The 18,894-nt window shown below is 63.2% G+C and overlaps 3 protein-coding genes across 6 annotated transcripts in view; 1 reads left to right on the plus strand and 2 right to left on the minus strand.

The window, feature by feature from the left end:
- Exd3 (exonuclease 3'-5' domain containing 3) overlaps nt 1-472 on the minus strand; it is a 78,734-nt gene extending 78,262 nt beyond the window's left edge. The window contains 1 exon segment of the mRNA XM_048346861.1: nt 376-472. The gene's annotated coding sequence lies outside the window, so the exon portion shown is untranslated.
- Nucleotides 473-918: 446 nt separating this feature from the next.
- Nucleotides 919-11,494, plus strand: Noxa1 (NADPH oxidase activator 1). Of its 2 annotated transcripts, XM_048346872.1 has the most exons (14): nt 919-1,156; nt 3,570-3,652; nt 4,851-4,959; nt 5,986-6,120; nt 6,317-6,424; nt 7,179-7,232; nt 7,507-7,550; nt 8,066-8,171; nt 9,561-9,606; nt 9,767-9,825; nt 9,990-10,141; nt 10,512-10,626; nt 11,121-11,235; nt 11,327-11,494. In XM_048346872.1, exons 1-14 carry the CDS (start codon nt 980-982, stop codon nt 11,455-11,457), a joined length of 1,434 nt encoding a protein of 477 aa, XP_048202829.1. In that variant the 5' UTR covers nt 919-979; the 3' UTR covers nt 11,458-11,494. The 2 variants fall into 2 exon arrangements, with proteins under 2 accessions (XP_048202829.1, XP_048202835.1); XM_048346878.1 differs by lacking the exon at nt 6,317-6,424.
- Nucleotides 11,495-11,951: 457 nt separating this feature from the next.
- Nucleotides 11,952-16,539, minus strand: Entpd8 (ectonucleoside triphosphate diphosphohydrolase 8). 3 transcript variants are annotated; one of them, XM_048346899.1, is made up of 9 exons: nt 16,414-16,539; nt 16,218-16,335; nt 15,017-15,167; nt 14,740-14,899; nt 13,545-13,772; nt 13,179-13,442; nt 12,889-12,999; nt 12,307-12,441; nt 11,952-12,206 (listed from the first exon to the last, which is right to left on the minus strand). In XM_048346899.1, the coding sequence occupies exons 1-9, from the start codon at nt 16,537-16,539 to the stop codon at nt 12,015-12,017; spliced, it is 1,485 nt and encodes a 494-aa protein (XP_048202856.1). In that variant the 3' UTR covers nt 11,952-12,014. The 3 variants fall into 3 exon arrangements, with proteins under 3 accessions (XP_048202856.1, XP_048202846.1, XP_048202862.1); XM_048346889.1 differs by having other exon boundaries at nt 13,179-13,440; nt 13,534-13,772; XM_048346905.1 differs by lacking the exon at nt 12,889-12,999.
- Nucleotides 16,540-18,894: the final 2,355 nt, after the last annotated feature.

Below are 18,894 nucleotides of genomic sequence, written 5' to 3' on the forward strand. Positions count from 1 at the left end.
GGCCCCCCGTGCCCCCCCCGGTCGGCAGCTCCGGACGGCTGCCCGGGCGGCGACGAGGCCGCGCCGCACCGGCCACCGCGGCCCTCAGCGCCCCGCGGCGGCGTCCCGGGGCGGCGGAGGCGGCGCCACGCACCGCGGGGCTCCCCGCCGGGCCCCGGGCTCCCCGCTCGCGGCGCGCGCCCGCCTGGGTCCGGAGCGGCTCCCTCGCGGCACCCCGCGCCCCCGAGCGAGGTCGCGCCCTGGGCGGCCAGCCCTCTCGGCCCGGCTCCGCGCAGCTCCGGGGTTCCGGGAGCCAGCGATGCCACTCGGGACGCGCACGGGGCGACGGGGCGAGGCCGAGGCGACGGGCCCGCCACCCGGCCCGTGGCCGCTCACCTGCACGGGCCTGTCCGCCGCGCACCGTCCACGCACGACCCGGAACCTCGGCCCCGCGGCTGCGGCGCACTCGGGCCACTTTGCCGGAGCACCGAGGGCGGGGGGGGGGGGCCCGGAAGTCCGAGCTCCAGCAGAGGCACGGAAGGGCGGGGCCGGGCGAGACGCCACCCGAGCGGAAGGCGAAGTCCGGTCTGGCCCCGAGGCGGGAGGGGGCGTGGCTATGGGTGGTGGGCGTGGCCTAGGGAGGAGAAAGGGGCGTGGCGGAGCTGGAGGGAAGAGTGGGGTAAAGGCGGGGGCATGGCTGGGGGCGGGGTTGCGTTGGAAAAATGGGTGGGTTTGTGAGGCGGGGTCAGTCAGGGGTGTGGTCGAGTCCGTGAGAGGGGGTCGTGGGCGGGGCCGGAGGGGGTGGGGCGGGGCCGGAGGGGGTGGGGGCGGGGCCGGAGGGGGTGGGGGCGTGGCCGTCCTTGGGGGCGGGGCCGGGCCCGCAGGTGGGGATCGCGGAGCCCGCGCACGACACACCCACCGGAGCGACCCGCTCTCGGCCGCCTTCCCCTTGGCTCCAGCCTCTGCCTTGGGTCGTGGCGGGGCCGGAGTCCTGGCCGCCATGCGCTCGCTCGGGGACCAGGTGCACGACTGGCACCGGGGCGTGCAGGCCGTGGCCCGCGGGGACTGGGGCTGTGCTCTGCGCCTCTTCTCCAGCGTCCCGGAGCCTCCCGCCAGGATGAGCTTCAACGTGGGCTGCGTTCACTTGCTGGCTGGTGACCCCCAGGCTGCGCTGCTGGTGAGGGGGACCTCACCCCGGGGGAGGCCGGGGAGGGGGACCTCACCCCGGGGAGGCCAATGAGGGGGACCTCACCCCGGGGGAGGCCAATGAGGGGGACCTCACCCCGGGGAGGCCAATGAGGGGGACCTCACCCCGGGGAGGCCAATGAGGGGGACCTCACCCCGGGGAGGCCAATGAGGGGGACCTCACCCCGGGGGAGGCCGGGGAGGGGGACCTCACCCCGGGGGAGGCCAATGAGGGGGACCTCACCCCGGGGGAGGCCGGGGAGGGGGACCTCACCCCGGGGGAGGCCAATGAGGGGGACCTCACCCCGGGGAGGCCAATGAGGGGGACCTCACCCCGGGGGAGGCCAATGAGGGGGACCTCACCCCCAGGTAGGCCAATGAGGGGGACCTCACCCCCGGGGAAGCCAATGAGGGGGACCTCACCCCGGGGGAGGCCAATGAGGGGGACCTCACCCCGGGGGAGGCCGGGGAGGGGGACCTCACTCCGGGGGAGACTCTGGGACTCAATGAGGCGCAAAGGAGACCCTGAGTCCCTTTCTCCTGAAAGGTGCTGGGGAAAGGGTCTTCGTGCTGGAGTTACCTACGAAGGGCTTCCCTGCCCTCCGATACTTCCCGAATGGGTCTCCCAGGGTTCCTCAGGGAAGCAGGTGGGAGCTGGCACTTGGGGATCCACGCCCGCCCTCCCTCCGGGAAGCCCCTCGTGCCCTCCTTGCCTCCATCTGGGCCAGACACCACAGTCCCTGGGGCTGGCCGGGGCTGTGCTGGCCCGGATGTTTGGACGGAGAGTGGAATGTACATGAAAACAGACTGGAGAGGGAACAGAATGGGGGGCCTGCCTGTCCCCCACGTTAAAAGTATGGGACTGGTGGCCTTCAGCAGACACCTGTGGTGATGGAGTGAGACGGGGTTTAATATCTCCACTTCTGACTGTTCACTAGCTTCCTGACACCTAAAACGGGACCTAGAGTTGCAGGGTACACACATGCTCACACACCCACACACACCTGCCACATGGGGAGCAGTCAGGGTACCCTCCCTGCCATTCTAAATGCTTCATGTTCGCGCTTCATGCTGCTGAGTGTGGCTCAGCACAGCGTCCTGGAACCTTCCAGGTAACCATGGCCACTCACACCAGCAGTGACAATTGCCTGGACAGGGACAGGAAACAAAGATCAGACAACTGCGGGCCAGTACCCCCTGCCAGTACCCCGTAAAATCTCACCACAAGGACGTGGCGGGGTATGGAGTCTCCTCTATTATTTCTTTAAAATATTTTAATGGTTATTATAAAGGTGCTGTACAGAGGGGGTACAGTTACATAAGTCAGGTAATGAGTACATTTCTTTTTGGACAGTGTCACCCCTTCCCTCGCTTTCTCCGTTTTTCCCTCCCATTCCCACCCCCACACAAGTTGTATAGCCCATTTTCAGCATAGGCGTGTATTATTTCTTATATTTGAACTTGCACCTGCAATCATCTCAGAGAACAACTTCTCCTTTAAAAGATTATCCAGGAAATGTAACAGTCTATCACTAGGCAATTAAACGGTGAATCATGTGTTAGGAGATCTGGTCCTCCCCTGCTCTTGAACTGTGTGACTGGGGGCCAGGGCTTCGTTAGTTTCTCTGCCTTAAGAGGAAGATGGGGCAGGGTACTGCCTAAAGTCAGCAATGTTAGTATTCACAAGAGCAGGGACATATTTAGTTAGCAGATTAGAAGTTCTGGAAAGTAGAAAGTAGAAAGAGAAGCTATAATTAGTAAAAAGTAATCAAGGTGCAGCCCTCGTAGCTCCCCCCCTCCCCCCAGTGAAATGACCCTTGCGCAATGTTGGATGGAGCTGCTGGGTGTGGAGGGACAGCCAACGGGAGCAGCAGCCTGGCCTAGGGTGGATTGCACTTGCAAGCCTCAGGTCAAACCCAGCCCAGCAACCAGCCCCCATTGGGCTAGATTTAGGAGTATGAGAACCCAGCACCCTCCCCTCACCGCTGTCCTCACTGAGAGCACACCGTGTTTCTGAGTCCAGCTTGAGGGAGAGCTGTGCTTCAAATCAGATGAGCCAGTCCCACTGGGACTTGTGTGTTCTTGTTCTGAGCGTAATAAAGATTGAGCGTGCCATTTTGTGTGGACTACCAAGAAAAGGAATTTTAGAAGACAGAAGCCCCTCATGGTCCATTCCACAGAGGTGACTTAGTGACACACTGAAGCATTTCCCTCTAGCCTTGCTCTTCTCCGCAGTGTACGAATTGGCTTTTGGCCATAAGGAAGAACCGTAACTGCCACAGAGCGCCTGGGGCAGGTGTGGCAGGTGAAGAGACCTAGCTGGCCACCAACAGGTTTCCGTGTGTGTCACGGCACTGCGTGACTGGGTGATGAGCCTGGGTGTCCCACGGTGTTTCTGTCCCCAGGCATTTGACCAGGCAGTAGCCAAGGACACCTGCATGGCTGTCGGCTTCCTCCAGCGAGGAGTGGCCAACTTCCAGCTGGAGAGGTGAGAGCGCCCGCCCCTGATCTGATGCCACTGATCCCTGCAGACCCCTTCCTGTGCCCCATCCCCCTTCCTGTGCCCCACCCCATTCCTGTGCCCCATCCCCCTTCCTGTACCCCACCCCATTCCTGTGCCCCACCCCATTCCTGTGCCCCATCCCCCTTCCTGTGCCCCACCCCATTCCTGTGCCCCATCCCCCTTCCCGTGCCCCACTCCATTCCTGTGCCCTCACCTCCATTCCTGTACCCCATCTCCCTTCCTGTGCCCCACCCCATTCCTGTGCCTCTTCTCCCTTCCTGTGCCCTCACCTCCATTCCTGTACCCCATCTCCCTGTACCCCACCTCCATTCCTACACCTCCACCATCATTCCTGGACCCCATCTTCACTCCTGTACCCCCACCTCCATTCCTGTACCCTCACTTCCATTCCTGCACCCACCCCCATTCCTGTATCCCGCCTCCCTTCCTGTACCCCCACCTCCCACCTCATTTCTGGGCTCCCTCTGGCCCGGGTGGAGATGCTTTGCCAGGCTGGAGCCCACGCACGGCCCTTGCTTTTCTCTGCGAAGGTCCGCAGGGCACCCTCTCGGCACCCTGGCTCCTCCCTGTCATCTGCGGTAGACAGGTGACCATGCCCATTTTGCAGATGTGGGCTACCAGGACTGGCACAAGTGGTCACCCAGCCCTCCAAGGGCAGACCAGCAGATTGCAGCTCCAGTCAGCCCAGGATGCTTGAGCCTCGGGGAAATGGGGCGTCTGGTGGGAGACAGGAGTCTTCAGCAAGAGCTAGAAAGACAGCAGAGTTTGGAGGGGGAGGAGGCAGGACAGAGCACCAAGGCACCATGCACAGCCGGGAGAGGGCCCCAGGCCTAGACTGCAAGTTGGGCACCAAGGCACCATGCACAGCCGGGAGAGGGCCCCAGGCCTAGACTGCAAGTTGGGCACCAAGGCACCATGCACAGCCGGGAGAGGGCCCCAGGCCTAGACTGCAAGTTGGGCAGTAAATCCAAGCATCCACACGGCCTCTCCCACTCAGCACTGGACCCATTTGTCTGGACTTGAGGACTCCTTGGTGCTAAGGCTTGGGTGGTCACCACTGCCTTCTGGTCTTTCCCGAGGCCGGGCCTGGGCAGGTGTCCATAGCCATCTGTCAGGAGCACAGCCCTTTCCGTGCCCTGCTGAGGCCCATGGCTGTTCACAGGTTCCAGGAGGCCCTGCTGGACTTCCAGTTGGCCTTGGCACAGCTGAGGGGCAACGCCGCCATTGACTACACACAGCTGGGCCTCCGCTTCCGGCTGCAAGCCTGGGAGGTGAGCAGACTTGAGGTGCCACTGGCTAGGGAGGGGTGCTGTTATTGGGGCCCAGGAGGTTCTGGGGTCTTGATGGCTATCACAGGGTGCAGCTGTGAGTGGTTTTGGGGTCATGGTGAGTCACATGGACCACCTGGCTAAAGCTCTGGGATCCCCCATGCCCCTCCAGCCCCCTTGTTTGCACAGCAGAGGGAGAACTGCTCAGACCTTTCGTGGCACCCAAAAGGAGAGGGCAGGGCAGGGTTGGAGCTAGGTGGCAAGGTGAGAGGCCCCGGGGAAGACAGAGCAGGAAGGGGCGTTCTGCTCCTGCCCCCGAGCCAAGGCCAGCGAGACACCATGTTCCTGTCTTCTGTCCTCTGGGGACAGCCTGTTGAAGACAGTCTGTCCTCAGACAGCCAGAGTCTGAAGACTCACTGTCTGCTGGCCCAGGGCTGTGTCCCCTGCCAGGCTCAAGGACTGCCTGCTCACCTGCCCGGCAGGCAGGCCACAAAGCAGAAACCCCAGCAGGGGCCGCGGGGTCTCTGTGGAATGAAGCTGGGTTGGTTGTGTGCTCGCCTCCCCAGCAGTGGTCGAGGGTAAGTGGAGGTGGGCTCTCGGAACACAGCTTGACCCCACATGCCAGTCAGGGACCACAGGACAGCCATAGCTCTATTCGGCCGGCCTGTGTGGGCGGTGTTCTCCGTGTCCCTTGGGCTGACATCAGGGCCCCCCTGCCCGCCCCCCGCCCCACACATCCCAGACTCAGAGGTTCAGAATGTTGGTGAAACAGACCAAAGGGCCATTTTACAAAGAACAGTGTCTAGTGTTTGGAGGAAAAAATGAAGAGATGGAAGCAGAATGTGGCCCTGCCAGGGTCGAACAGGACACAGGGCGTGGTCACCAGCTGCCTGCCCACATATGAGCCAGGCGAGAGCCCCCAGTAGCTCCCATGCCAACTGGGCGCTTGAGCTGCAGGGGCTGGGGCAGGGCCAGGTGATTGGCCAGGTGAAGACCGGGCCCGAGGGTCACCTCTGCCCTCATTCCCAGCTGCTGTACAACGTGGCATCAGTGCAGTGCCAGCTAGGGCTCTGGACTGAGGCTGCCACCACCCTGAGGGAGGCCATCTCCAAGTGGCCGGAGGGGGCCCAGGACGGCCTGGACGTTGCCCTGGACCACGTGCAGGTGAGGAGTACGGGTGAGGGTGGGCCTGTGGTCTGGACCTGGCGCCTGGGGCTTAGCCCCCAGTGCCACCTATGTGGCTCAGGCCTCTGAGGCCTGTGACATGTGGTGGAGGCCCACGTGGCCCCTTCTGCTCTAAGGCTAAGGGCCCTGCAGCGGTGGCCCGGCAGCCACTCACGTCCAAATGGCTCTACTCCAGAATCAGGCCCCTCTGCAGCCTCGGCAGGTCCCGAGGGGTGAGGTCTTCCGGCCCCACAGGCGACACCTAGAGCTCCTGCAGCCAGTGGATTTCCTCGGCAAGGCCAAGGTGAGGGGAGTTGGGGGGGGGGGGTCCCGGCCTGTGTGTCCAGGAGGCCCAAGGACAGCTGGCAGCTCGGGTGCTGCCGGGGAGGTCACAGGGACCTGTGGGCCTGGTCAGGGTATTTGGAAACTGGGCATAAGACTTTCCTCAGTCTGTCTCCTGGGGTTGGGGTGGGTCTGTGGGCCTGGAGGCAGAGCCCCCCGTAGTCACTCTAGACGAGAAGGTGCCCTGGGCTGTCCTCCAGAGACCACGAGTGCCAGGCACATGCACCGCTGCGGCTCGCTGCTCCCGGCACCTGCCTCTATACGTGGCCCTGTCGCTGTGTTACAGATGGCAAGGACCTGGGCCACAGACACCCCCTCCCAGGCTAGGGACACATGGTGCCACCAAAACCCACAGCATATTGGGGGCAGTGCACTGTAAAGGCCAGAGCGTTTGCCCTGGTGGCCTCTGGGTCGGCCATGCACCCTCTGGCCACGTGCAGCTCTCCAGCTGGAGGGCAGAGCACCGTGACCTGCGCATGCTGCCCATGAACGCACTCGGGTGTGGGCGGAGGCGGGGCATCTGCACAAGTTAGGAGAACCTACCTTTAGGTTGCCGGCACACGTTTTTCTCTGTCATGATTTTTTTTTTTTTTTGCACTGTGGTCGTCTGGCAGACCTGAGCCAGGCACAGGCAGCCCCCGCCCATAGACCAGAGAGGCAAAGTGCTAAAGAAGCAGGCTCTAGAAGACCCACTGTGTGTCTCTGTCCCCCACTAGGTGGTCGTCTCCACCATCCCCATTGATCAGCACTCAAGTGTCCAGCCTCAGCAGGTGGGTGGCAGCTCCCGGTGGGCCTGGGTTTGTCCTCACCTGGCTTTACAGAACTGTCCTCTTGCCACGAAGCAGGATGGCTGGGGTTCTGAGCCCTCTTTGGTCCCCAGTGTCCAGCCCCAGGGGTTCCCAATATCCTCTCAGAAGTGATGGGGTGCTCCCATCCCTGGGAGAGGGCCTGCAGACACCCAGGCCCTGGGCCATCATAAGGAATTGGGGGAGGGCCTGGTCTTCCCCGCTGGGCCAGGACGAGGTTGTTGCTCTGTCCCTACAGGCAAATGCAGCTGGCAGTGGAGCTGGTCCCAGGGCTGTAGCACGGTAGGAGAGGGCTTCTTGCCCCTCTTGCCTACCTACAAGGCAGAGAGGCCTTGCATGCGAGGCCTGGGTCTCCTCCTTCACAAGTCAGGGGATAGGACTGTCACCTCCTGACTGACAAGTAGATCTGACAGAACTTCCAGTCCTGGGAAAGGGTCACCTGGCCCCTCTTTTCCCTCTCCGTGCTCTGTTTCTACCTCCCACAAACTGCTCAGGAGGTGGGATGAGACGGAATGGGGGGAGGGGAATACACCCTTTGGTTCCTGTGACTCCAGGCAGCTGGTGTGAAGCATCAAGGCTCTGGGCCCCCACAGGACACAGGCTCCGTCACATGAAGTGATGCTGAAGCCGTGGAGTGGGCGAGAAGGGATGAGTCCAGGAATCGTGGCTGTCCTGAGCTTTCTGGCCACAGCTCAGCACTGCTGGACTGGAGCTGCTGAGAGGAGCAGACAGGCTGGGGCAGGGCCATGCGCTCTAGGCTGGACAACCTCTGAGGAGAGGGCATTGTTCTCTCCCAGGGCCCGAGTCCCAGACCTACAAAGAGCCAGCACCAACCCCAGTCCCCCAGGTGCAGAAACTAAAGTCAGCACTGACCGCTTCCTGTTGGTCACCTCCCAGGGGCCAGTGAGTGAGCCTGGGGCCTGGGGAAGGGGCGGGCCTGTCCAGGGGCATGGCAGGGGTCAGGTGGACAAACAGGGCCAGCTCACCGGCACGTAGTTAAGCCCACACACACTTCTGATAGGTGGCCAGGCTTCTCAGGCCTCTTGGGCAGGCAGCGGGTGGACTGCCTGCCTAGGAACAATTGCCCAGAGGCAACGGTGGTACCCATTTTCCTCACAAGACATCCAGTCCCCAAGACCCCAACGGGGTAGGACAGAGGCTGCTGGCCCTCCTGGTACTGGAGCTGCACACAAGGTCTTATGTCTTAACACTGGGCACAGTGAGGCCAGTCACCTGCACCTTTCCCCAGAAATTTAGTCCACTCTAGTCTAAGGGCTCCATGTCCCCTCCATAGCTGTGCTCAAGGCCTCTAGTGCATGCACATGCATCTACGGCATTCACCTGACTCCTGGACCCAGCCCTTCCTTACCCTGACCTCCAGCTTAAGTCAGTGCCCAAGCCAGCTCTGACATGCCACCCAATTCCCCTCCCCTTCCCCTCCCTACAGCTCAGGACCCTCCCTCTCTCCATCCTACAGCTCACAATCGCCTCCTCTCCACCCCCACCTACCCTTCCCCCAACAGAGGGCACCACAAGGGGCACCTCCCTGGGCTCCATCCTGGGGTGACTAGGGTACCCACAAATGGAACTAAGGCCTCTTGGTGGGTCTGGGAAGATGTGGCTTCAGTTTCTCTGCCTTGCCTAGTTAGGCCTAGGGTCAAAGCCCTGAAGAATACACTCCCAGTGTGTTTTGGCTGGTGCCTTCCATCTAGCTGCAGGCCCTGCCCATAGGACAGTATGCCCCTGGCTTGCCAAGACAGAGCCCAAGGCCCCTGACAGGTCCTCCATGGAGAACTTTTCTTGTGAGGCAGTCACCTGCTCAGCCCCCGCTCCACAGCCCCCCATCCACAGCCCCCCTGTCCACAGTCCACAGCCCTCCCTGTCCACAGTCCACAGCCCCCCTGTCCACAGTCCACAGCCCCCCTGTCCACAGTCCACAGCCCTCCCTGTCCACAGTCCACAGCCCTCCCTGTCCACAGTCCACAGCCCCCCTGTCCACAGTCCACAGCCCCCCTGTCCACAGTCCACAGCCCTCCCTGTCCACAGTCCACAGCCCCCCTGTCCACAGTCCACAGCCCTCACAGTCCACAGTCCACAGCCCCCCTGTCCACAGTCCACAGCCCTCCCTGTCCACAGTCCACAGCCCCCCTGTCCACAGTCCACAGCCCTCCCTGTCCACAGTCCACAGCCCCCCTGTCCACAGGCCACAGCCCTCACAGTCCACAGTCCACAGCCCCCCCATCCACAGTCCACAGACCCCTGTCCACAGCCCAGCTGTGGCTTTCCTTGCAGGGGCCCCAGGGGGAGCAGGTGGGCGTGCAGGCCCCTCCGTCCTCAGGTAAGGGAACTGTGGCTGTGGGGAGGAGAGCCGGGTCGGAGGCCCCTCTGGTGAACTAAGAAAGCTTGGGAGAGAACAGAGGTGCCTATCGGCTGTTTCTCTTCACCAACTCTTCTCTTTGGGTGAAAATGGCAACACAAACCCTTGCTCCGTCTCGCAGGGCTGTTGGCATCTGGGGAGCCTGGCCCCAGGCCCTCTGAGGACCCCTTGGCTGCGGTGGTAAGTGTTACCTTCCATCCGGTCCCCGGTCCCCTCCTAGCCTTATCCCAGGACCAGCCTGGCCTCAGCAGCCTTTCCAGTCCTCAGCCCCCCAAGTCTGCATCGTTGCTCCAGCCTGAAGACGACTCGGGCTGCAAGAGGGTCTCCCCCTCTTCTGTCCCCAGGGAGCAGCGCCAAAGGGCCTGGAGTCCGTTCCTGTCACGGTGCAGTGTGCCTTCACCGTGACGCTGAAGGCCCCCAGAGGAGCCGGCCTGTCTACCCTAAGGTCTCTCCTGGCTCAGGCCCTCCCTTGCCAGGCCCAGCAGGGGCAGCTCAGGTGGGACAGAAAGCCGCTTCCCCGGTGGAAGGAAGGGGGCGATCTGAACTTGTGGGGAGGAGGAATGGGGTGAGTTGGAGGGGAGGAGAGAGTGGCCTAGGTGGGGGAGGGGGAGGGTAGTCTTTGAGTTAGAGGGGGAGGAGATGGTGGGCTAGGTCAGACAGGAGGAAGCCATAGCCACAGGCTGCCAGGTGCCTCTCAGGTGGGGCCATGTCCCTAGGTAGGCCCAGGGCCTGCACTGCTGCTGGAGGACAGGGCTGGGCATATGGGAGGCTGAGCGTGGCAGAGGGCTCTCGGGCTTCCTTCCTGGCACTGCCCTCTGCACCCTCTGGTGGCAGCCCCCAGGGCCTACCCTGAGGACTCTTTGCAGTTACCAAACCTCCAGTGAGGAGGGCTTGTGGACCCCCATCCAAGGGGAGGACTCGCTGCAGCGTGCATGGAGGGATGAAGCCTTTGGCCACAGGGGCCTGAGGCTCCAGTGCCGCGTGAGTGAGGGGGGAACCCTGCCCACCAGCAAGCCTGTTCAAATGCAGCCCCACACCGTCTACCCAGCTGCAGGGGAGACCCCAGCTCTGTGCTGCCCATCCAGCTGCAGGGGAGACCCCAGCCCCACACCGTCTACCCAGCTGCAGGGGAGACCCCAGCTCTGTGCTGCCCATCCAGCTGCAGGGGAGACCCCAGCCCCGTGCTGTCCATCCAGCTGCAGGGGAGACCCCAGCCCCACGCCGTCTACCCAGCTGCAGGGGAGACCCTGGCTCTGTGCTGCCCATCCAGCTGCAGGGGAGACCCCAGCCCCACGCCATCTACCCAGCTGCAGGGGAGACCCCGGCTCTGTGCTGCCCATCCAGCTGCAGGGGAGACCCCGGCTCTGTGCTGTCCATCCAGCTGCAGGGGAGACCCCAGCCCCACGCCATCTACCCAGCTGCAGGGGAGACCCCCCTGCTCTGTGCCACCCCCATAACCCACTCTCTCCCCACAGGGGGCTGGGGGCCGGCCAGTCCTCTACCAAGTGGTGGCCCAGCACAGCTACTCCGCCCAGGGGCCTGTGGACCTGGCTTTCCACCAAGGGGATGTGCTGGATGTCCTGTGTGAAGGTACAGCCAGCTGCCCTGGGCTTCCCAAAGCTCTGTGTTTCTGGGCTCAGCCTGGGCTCAGAGTAGACATGTTGCTGCATGTCCCCCGTAGTGGACGAGGCTTGGCTAGAGGGACACCGTGATGGCTGCATTGGCATTTTCCCTAAGTGCTTCGTGGTCCCGGCGGCCCCTGTGAAGAACCCTCACCAGCCCCAAAGTCCCGATCTGCACCAAACAATCTAACGTCAAGTGTGCTTTTAATTAAAACACAACTACCTGCCCCACCCCCATGTGGTCAGTGTTCTGGGCCTAACAATGAGAGGAAGCCAGCCGAGTCCCCATGAAGGTGGGGTGGCCCCCGCTGCCCGGCTCCAGCCGTGCTGGCCATGGTCCCCGCTTTCCTCTCGGGCTCCCCCTGAGGCTGACTCTGTTCCCTGTCTGCTGCCCGTGCCTGGAATACTGGCGTGGGCATGCCACCATCTTGGTGGAAAAGGGACCGAGAGACGTTGTCTTGGAGACGTAGTCTTTGGCCTCATGACCCTAAGACAGAACCGGGTCGGCATTGTCAGTGCCTGCCTGGCCGGGACCCCCGGGGGTCAGGAGCCAGGGAGGGCCGTGCGTTCAGGACACGCCTGCGGGCCTGCGGGACAGGCTGTCTGCCCAGCAGACCCACGCGGGTCCCGGGGTCCCCCGCCCAGGCCACTGCTGGCTCCCCAGGTTTGGACGACCCATGTTCAGATCCCTGCTCCCCGCACACTGTGCCCTTGTCACCCACTGCCACCACGCTCATCGGGCTCCATCTACTCCTGGGGCCAGAGGAGCTGGACGGCGCCAGCCCCCAGAGTGGTCACGATGGTCAGCACCAGGAACACGACGCCAGCCGTCCAGATGCCATAGCTCTGTGCCCGCCACTGAGCCGGCGCCTCGGCAGGAACCATGCCTGTCAGGTTCAGCATGTAGCCCAGCGTCCAGCCAATGTCCATGCCGCCAGCCTGCGGGACACGGGGCTGCTCAGGGCAGTCGCATGGCCGCTCCAGAGCCCATCCCACCCCTGATCTGGGACAGAGGAGCCAGGGCCGGAGGCGCAGTCACCTGCTTCTGAAACTCAATGCTGGGCCAGGTGTCCTCAGTGAAGCCATAGCCCTCCAGCAGCAGTGTGAGGATGTAGAGGCCTGAGGTACAGAAGCTCCACAGCCCACGCTCCTGTCCAGGATAGCTGACCTCGACCTGGGGCCCAGAGCCAGGGAGCAGGTGAGGGCCAGAGCCCCTGCATATGCCCCCCACAGACCCATGCAGGTCCCAGGGTCCCCAGCACAGGCCTCAGTGTGATGGGAGTCTGCACTCATTGCCCAGCTGAGCCCCAAGACAGCCGGCGGCCAGGTCCTCAGGAGCCCTCTCCAAGGTCCCCATTGGAGACCACGCTGTAGCCAAGAGGGCCCAGCTAGGTGACCCACCTCATGCCCCCCAGAGGCTGGTCCCACAGGGGCTGGGGGCCAGGCTTCCCCCACCTGGAGCAGGCAGACCACGGAGCTGTCGTACCCCTCTCTGCTCCTGGCTTCCCCAAACTCAGCTGCCTGCTACCTGGAGTGAGTGGCAGCGAGACCCCGGAGGACCCCCTGCCCAGGAAGGCCCTGATGAGGCCACACCTGCCGCCGCCCCCCAGGGGCCACCCACCAGCCTCCAGGGCCTCTGGCAAAACTCCCAAATGGTGGTGTTGACTGTGCTGAGTGTCTGCCTGGAGGTGAGGTTCAGGAAGCTGAAGGTGTAGTAGAAGTTGGAGAAGGCCTGGGGAGTAGAGAAGACACTGCCTGCTGCAGGAGCCAGGCCAGTCCCCCCACCCCCTTCCCGTGGCCCAAGAGTCCCCAGGAGCCAATCAGTGCTTCCCATCCCACCTGACCCCAGCACTTCCGGGTCCTTCTGGGGTCCCTGATCAGCACCCAGGGTGAGAGGCTGGGGGGGCTCACGTAGAAGTGGCCCCGCAGGGGGGGCTGGTAGACCCCATCGAAGGCGCATTCTCTTTGGCCTCCACAGCTGGAGAAATTGAAGAGACCACGGATGGCCGCCACGCAGGCATTAGGGTTGCCCGTTCCCTGGACTGTGAGGTTCTGGGGGAGCTCCAGGGCAGCCGAGGGGTGGGTGCAGGGCGAGCTGCGCAGGGTGGACACAGGCAGCACGGCCTGGTAGCCGCTGTGGTAGCATGGGTGATGAACCAGGGTTTTGGAGCTGCTCTGCTGGGAGGGGAATGAGGTAGATGAGGTACAAGCTCCGGTAGCCAACCTCCATCTCCAGCCTCCCGGTCCCGGTCCCTTTCCCCGAGACTCCATCCCTACCTGCACCAGGGCAGCCAGGAGCCTGCTGAGAACCTGGTCCTGCCCATAACAGAGGTGGCTGTAGGTGTAGATGCTGTAGTTTGTGCTGTACAGGCAGAAGGTGGCCTGGGTGCTCTGGTCCAAGATGGGGCCCGCGGGCACAAAGCTGATCTGGGTGGAGGTGGCCCCTAGGTCCAGGGTGCCCACCAGAGTCCCCTCTGCAGGCTGGATCCATTCTCCAGAGGAGTACTGACAACAGATGGGTCCTCAGCCCCACCCCCGAGCTCCACCCCCACCCCACTGCCTGCCAGCCATGCCCCCACCTCCACACCCACCCCACTGCCTGCCAGCCCCACCCAACTGCCTGCCAGCCCCACACGCCCACCACCACACCCACCCCACTGCCTGCCAGCCCCACCCCACTGCCTGCCAGCCCCGCCCCCCACCTCCACACCCACCCCACTGCCTGCCAGCCCCACCCCCCACCTCCACACCCACCCCACTGCCTGCCAGCCCCAACCCCCACCTCCACACCCACCCCACTGCCTGCCAGCCCCACCCCCCACCTCCACACCCACCCCACTGCCTGCCAGCCCCAACCCCCACCTCCACACCCACCCCACTGCCTGCCAGCCCCACCCCCCACCTCCACACCCACCCCACTGCCTGCCAGCCCCAGCCCCCACCTCCACACCCACCCCACTGCCTGCCAGCCCCGCCCCCCACCTCCACACCCACCCCACTGCCTGCCAGCCCCGCCCCCCACCTCCACACCCACCCCACTGCCTGCCAGCCCCACACCTCCACCTCCACACCCACCCCACTGCCTGCCAGCCCCGCCCCCACCTCCACACCCACCCCACTGCCTGCCAGCCCCGCCCCCCACCTCCACACCCACCCCACTGCCTGCCAGCCCCGCCCCCCACCTCCACACCCACCCCACTGCCTGCCAGCCCCACACCTCCACCTCCACCCCCACCCCACTGCCTGCCAGCCCCGCCCCCCACCTCCACACCCACCCCACTGCCTGCCAGCCCCGCCCCCCACCTCCACACCCACCCCACTGCCTGCCAGCCCCGCCCCCCACCTCCACACCCACCCCACTGCCTGCCAGCCCCACCCCACTGCCTGCCAGCCCCCCCCCCACACTCACCCCACTGCCTGCCCCTGGCTCCTGGCCTCTGGCTTTAGCCCCTCCCTCAGGCTGCCTGCATACCTTGACCAGCCTGCCCAGGACATAGTTGATGGTGATCCAAGCAAAGGCACCTTCATCTCGCCCAGCCAGGACCTCAGCACCCCCAAAGTCCACAGGATACTGGTTCAGCACCTGAGTGACTGCGGCGAGGATGTCCCTTGCCTGGGAGCTGTTCTTCTGGCTGGGCAGAGAGTGCCAGGGCCTTGTGGCAGGCGAGCGTGTCTAGCCCTCCCCCACCGCACCGCAAAGCCCCAGCTGCGAGGCCGCCCCTCCTGCACGGGGCCTGCGGTCTTCTCACCTGAGCAGCCTCATGCCAGCCGTGGCACCCAGGAACAGGGCTGTTTCCTGATGCTGGGCCTCTGGGATCAGCCCCAGTGCCTCCTCCAGGCAGCCCTTCAGGCTCTCACCAGCCTGCGCAGGATTAGAGGCGTAGGAGGAGATTCCAGGCCCTGAAATACAGCATCCCAGGCAGGGCAAGGCCCAGCCCCAGAGCAGGGTGAATGGGGGTCTCCAAAGATAGGCCCAGGCCTCGATGCTTTCAGCTTGTGAGTGACTTGTTTTGTTTTGCTTGAGGAGCCCTTTTTGGTGCTCTTAACAGTTGTATATGTTCTAAGCACTTCAGAGTTGGAGGCAGGGGGATTGAGAGTTCAAGGCTAGCTGGGCCACATAGTGAAACCCTATCTCAAAACACACACAAGAGCTGGGTGCCACTGGCTCACATCTGTAATCCTAGCTGCTCAGGAGGCTGAGATCTGAAGATCGCAGTTTGAAGCCAACCTGGGCAGGAAAGTCCATGAGACTCTTCAATTACACACACACACACACACACACACACACACACACACACACACACACACACGCACACCTGAAAGTGGAGCTGTGGCTCAAGTAGTAGAACATTGGCTTGAGTTCAACCCCCCCGCCCAACACACACAAAGACCTTAGTCATGCTGCACTGCCATGGGCCTTGAATCCAGTGGCCATCTCGGTTACGGGAGAGAAGGGAAGCTCTGAGCCAGAGGAGTGGTGTGGGGAGGGAGACAGTGCCAGAAGGGCCTGGAGCCAAGGTATGTGGGGGGAGGTGGGGGGGTGGGCGGGGCGCGTCCAGGGCTTCTGGCGGCCTGGGACCTCCCGCCTCAGGCCCCGGGAAGTGGCCTCAGGTGTGGCCATCAGCACCAGGCGGTGCCCGGGAAGGGGGCCAGGCAGAGAGGTACACAGCCGGGCAGACACACAGGCCGGAGGGGGAAGGTCAGGCAAGAGGCCTGAATGAGGCTTGGGAGAAGGGGCGGGGGTCTGGGTTCCGGCCAGGCTCGGGTGGGGAGAAGACGGGTCCAGTTCCACACTCCAGCTGGCTGTGTGGCTGGGCTCTGGCTTTATGTCGATTTGCTGAGGGCTGGAGACATAGCTGGTCTCTAAGGTGGACTCCAACCACGCAGGCAGGCAGGCAGGAGTCCTGGCAAGTCCAGGGGCTGGCTCAGGACGCTCACCGCCGCACTGACCTTCCACCCGGCAGGCCAGGGCCTGGCTGACGAGGCCCGTGTTGTTCTCCTTGTCCGCTGGCCACCGGTACAAGAAGAGTGACGTGTGGGAGGAGCCAGCATCGAACACGATCCCGAACTAGGGGCGGTGTGGAGGTCAGGAGATCACAGAGGCCCCAGCCCAGCCCAGCCGCCCCGCTTTGGTCCTGCCCTGCACCTGGGTGCCTGCAGGCAGGAGGACGCTGGTGGCCTCCACCAGGATGAGGATGAGCATGGCGAGGCCCGAGGCTGTTGCTGCCCCCAGCAGTGCCATGAAGACCCGCTCCTTCCAGGAGAGACTCATGCTGGCGCGCGGCCGCAGCAGGGCTCAGGCCAGGCCCGTGAGGCTGCACCTGCGGAACCCATCGGGGGTGGGGCGCCCGCACGCTGCCCTTCCCAGCTCCGGACCAGGCCCCACGCCCCACCCCAGGCCCTGCCGGGGTGCAGCCCCACCACCAGGTTGTGGCCCTAATTGTGGGCTTTTTAACAAAGGCAGCTGTTGCTTTTGAAAAATTAACCTTGGGGTTTTTGTAATTTGATTTGAGACTCTTCAGTTGGCCCCAGATGGTCCCGGGCAGCAGACCAAGGCTGGCCCAGGATGTGATTTCCACCGAGCAGAAGGTGACCCCACCCTGCTCAGCTCTGGAGCCCAGCATGGCCCCATCTCCACAACTCAGGTACTCTCCATGTACAGTGGGATAACCAGGCCCCCCGTGTCAGCACAGGCTGGGCACTGCCAGCCAGGGTGCTCCTTGTATTCCCTCCCCCGTGTCAGCACAGGCCCTGAGCTCACCCCCCCTCTCCCCCCGTCAGCACAGGCCCTGAGCTCACCCCCCCTCCCCCCGTGTCAGCACAGGCCCTGAGCTCCCCCCCTCCCCCCCCCCCCGTGTCAGCACAGGCCCTGAGCTCCCCCCTCCCCCCCCCCGTGTCAGCACAGGCCCTGAGCTCACCCCCCCCCCCGTGTCAGCACAGGCCCTGAGCTCACCCCCCCCCCGTGTCAGCACAGGCCCTGAGCTCACCCCCCCACCCCCGTGTCAGCACAGGCTGGGCCCTGCCAGCCAGGGTGCTTCCCGAGCTCCAGCTGTGAGCATCTGTAGTCAACATCCATGACTCGTCCCCTGACAGTGTGAACACTCCAAGATGCTCCCAGGGGAGCAGGCAGGGTTCTGGGGTCCCTGGGCACAGGGAAAGGGGGAGATGAGGTCGTCGGAAGGGAGGAGGCTGGCGAGGAGACAACCTCCTGGATCCAGTTGACAGCCCTAATCAGCAGCGGTCACAGAGACAAACACACATAGGCAGGTGCCAGGGACTCAGGGAGACCCTTATTTAGGAATTTAGCACCGAAAACCCCTCAGCCTGAGCCCCAGGAAAGAAGAGGGAGGATGAGGCAGGCTTCCCCCACCCAGGCCTGTTCTCCCCCAGAACAGACTCCAGCCTCCCCCCACACACGGAGGACGTACCTTTCCTACCTAGGAGAGCCTCCTATGCAGGACAGACTCCCACCAGGGACAGACACCGCCCCCCCCCCATACACACACAGGCCCCACACATAGCATAGACAGACAGATACCCACCCAGGTCAGCCCTCAGGACAGCCCCCCCCTCCCCACTGCCGGGAGATAGACTCTGCTACCCAGGACAGTCCCTGGCTCTCACCGAGGCTGGCAGCCACCTTTGGGGACAGCTGGAGGAAGCTCTGTGCCTGGGTGCCACCAGCCCACACACCTGCTGTCTCTGCTGGGTCTCCACCCACCTGGAGCTGGACTGAGGAGGGGCAGGTTCGCCTCAGTGCCCCGACTGCTCTCTCAGGCCAGGTGGCCACTGCCACCTGTTGCCCACCAGTGCTCCTCTCTGGTGCTGTCCCCAGTCTGCACCCAGGAGAGAGGACGGGCACTACCCGACTTGCAGAGCGACCTTCAGAGCTGCCCCAGAGACAGCACGGGAGGCAGGCCTGGAGGATCCCACACCTCTCAGCCAGGCCCTTGCCCTCCGCCCAGCCCACGGGAGCTGGGTCAGCGGGGAGTCAGGTGACAGGTGGCCAACAGGCCAGATGCAGAGGGCTTGTAGCTCCAAAGACTGTGAGGGGAACAGCTCAAGCTGCCATTGGCTGTCTCTAAATCATGATATATTCCTCAAAAAACTACACATAGATCTTTACTACAACCCAGCCATACCACTCCTGGGCATTCACCCTGAACATCACAAGCCAGGATACTGTAAAGACACACTCATGTTCATTGCTGCACTAACCACAATAGCCAAGCTACGGAAACAGCCCAGACACCCTACACTAGATGGCTGGATCCCAAAACCGTGCTCCCTAGACACAATAGAATTTTGCACAGCCATTAGAAAGAATAATATTATACCATTTGAAGAGCAATAGATGAACAACTCATGTTAAGTGAGGTAAGCCAAGCTCAGAGAGACAAATGGTGCATGTTTTCTCTCATCTGCCGAAGCTAGATTTTAAAAACACCAGTACAGGGTCTGGGAATATGGCCTAGTGGTAGAGAGCTCGCTTCGTATTGATGAAGCCCTGGATTCAATTCCTCAGCACCACATATATAGAAAAAAGCCAGAAGTGGTGCTGTGGCTCAAGTGGCAGAGTGCTAGCCTTGAGCAAAAAGAAGCCAGGGACAGTGCTCAGACCCTGAGT

The sequence above is a fragment of the Perognathus longimembris genome, chromosome 1, assembly GCF_023159225.1.
Source record: "Perognathus longimembris pacificus isolate PPM17 chromosome 1, ASM2315922v1, whole genome shotgun sequence".
Taxonomy (NCBI): Eukaryota; Metazoa; Chordata; class Mammalia; order Rodentia; family Heteromyidae; genus Perognathus; species Perognathus longimembris.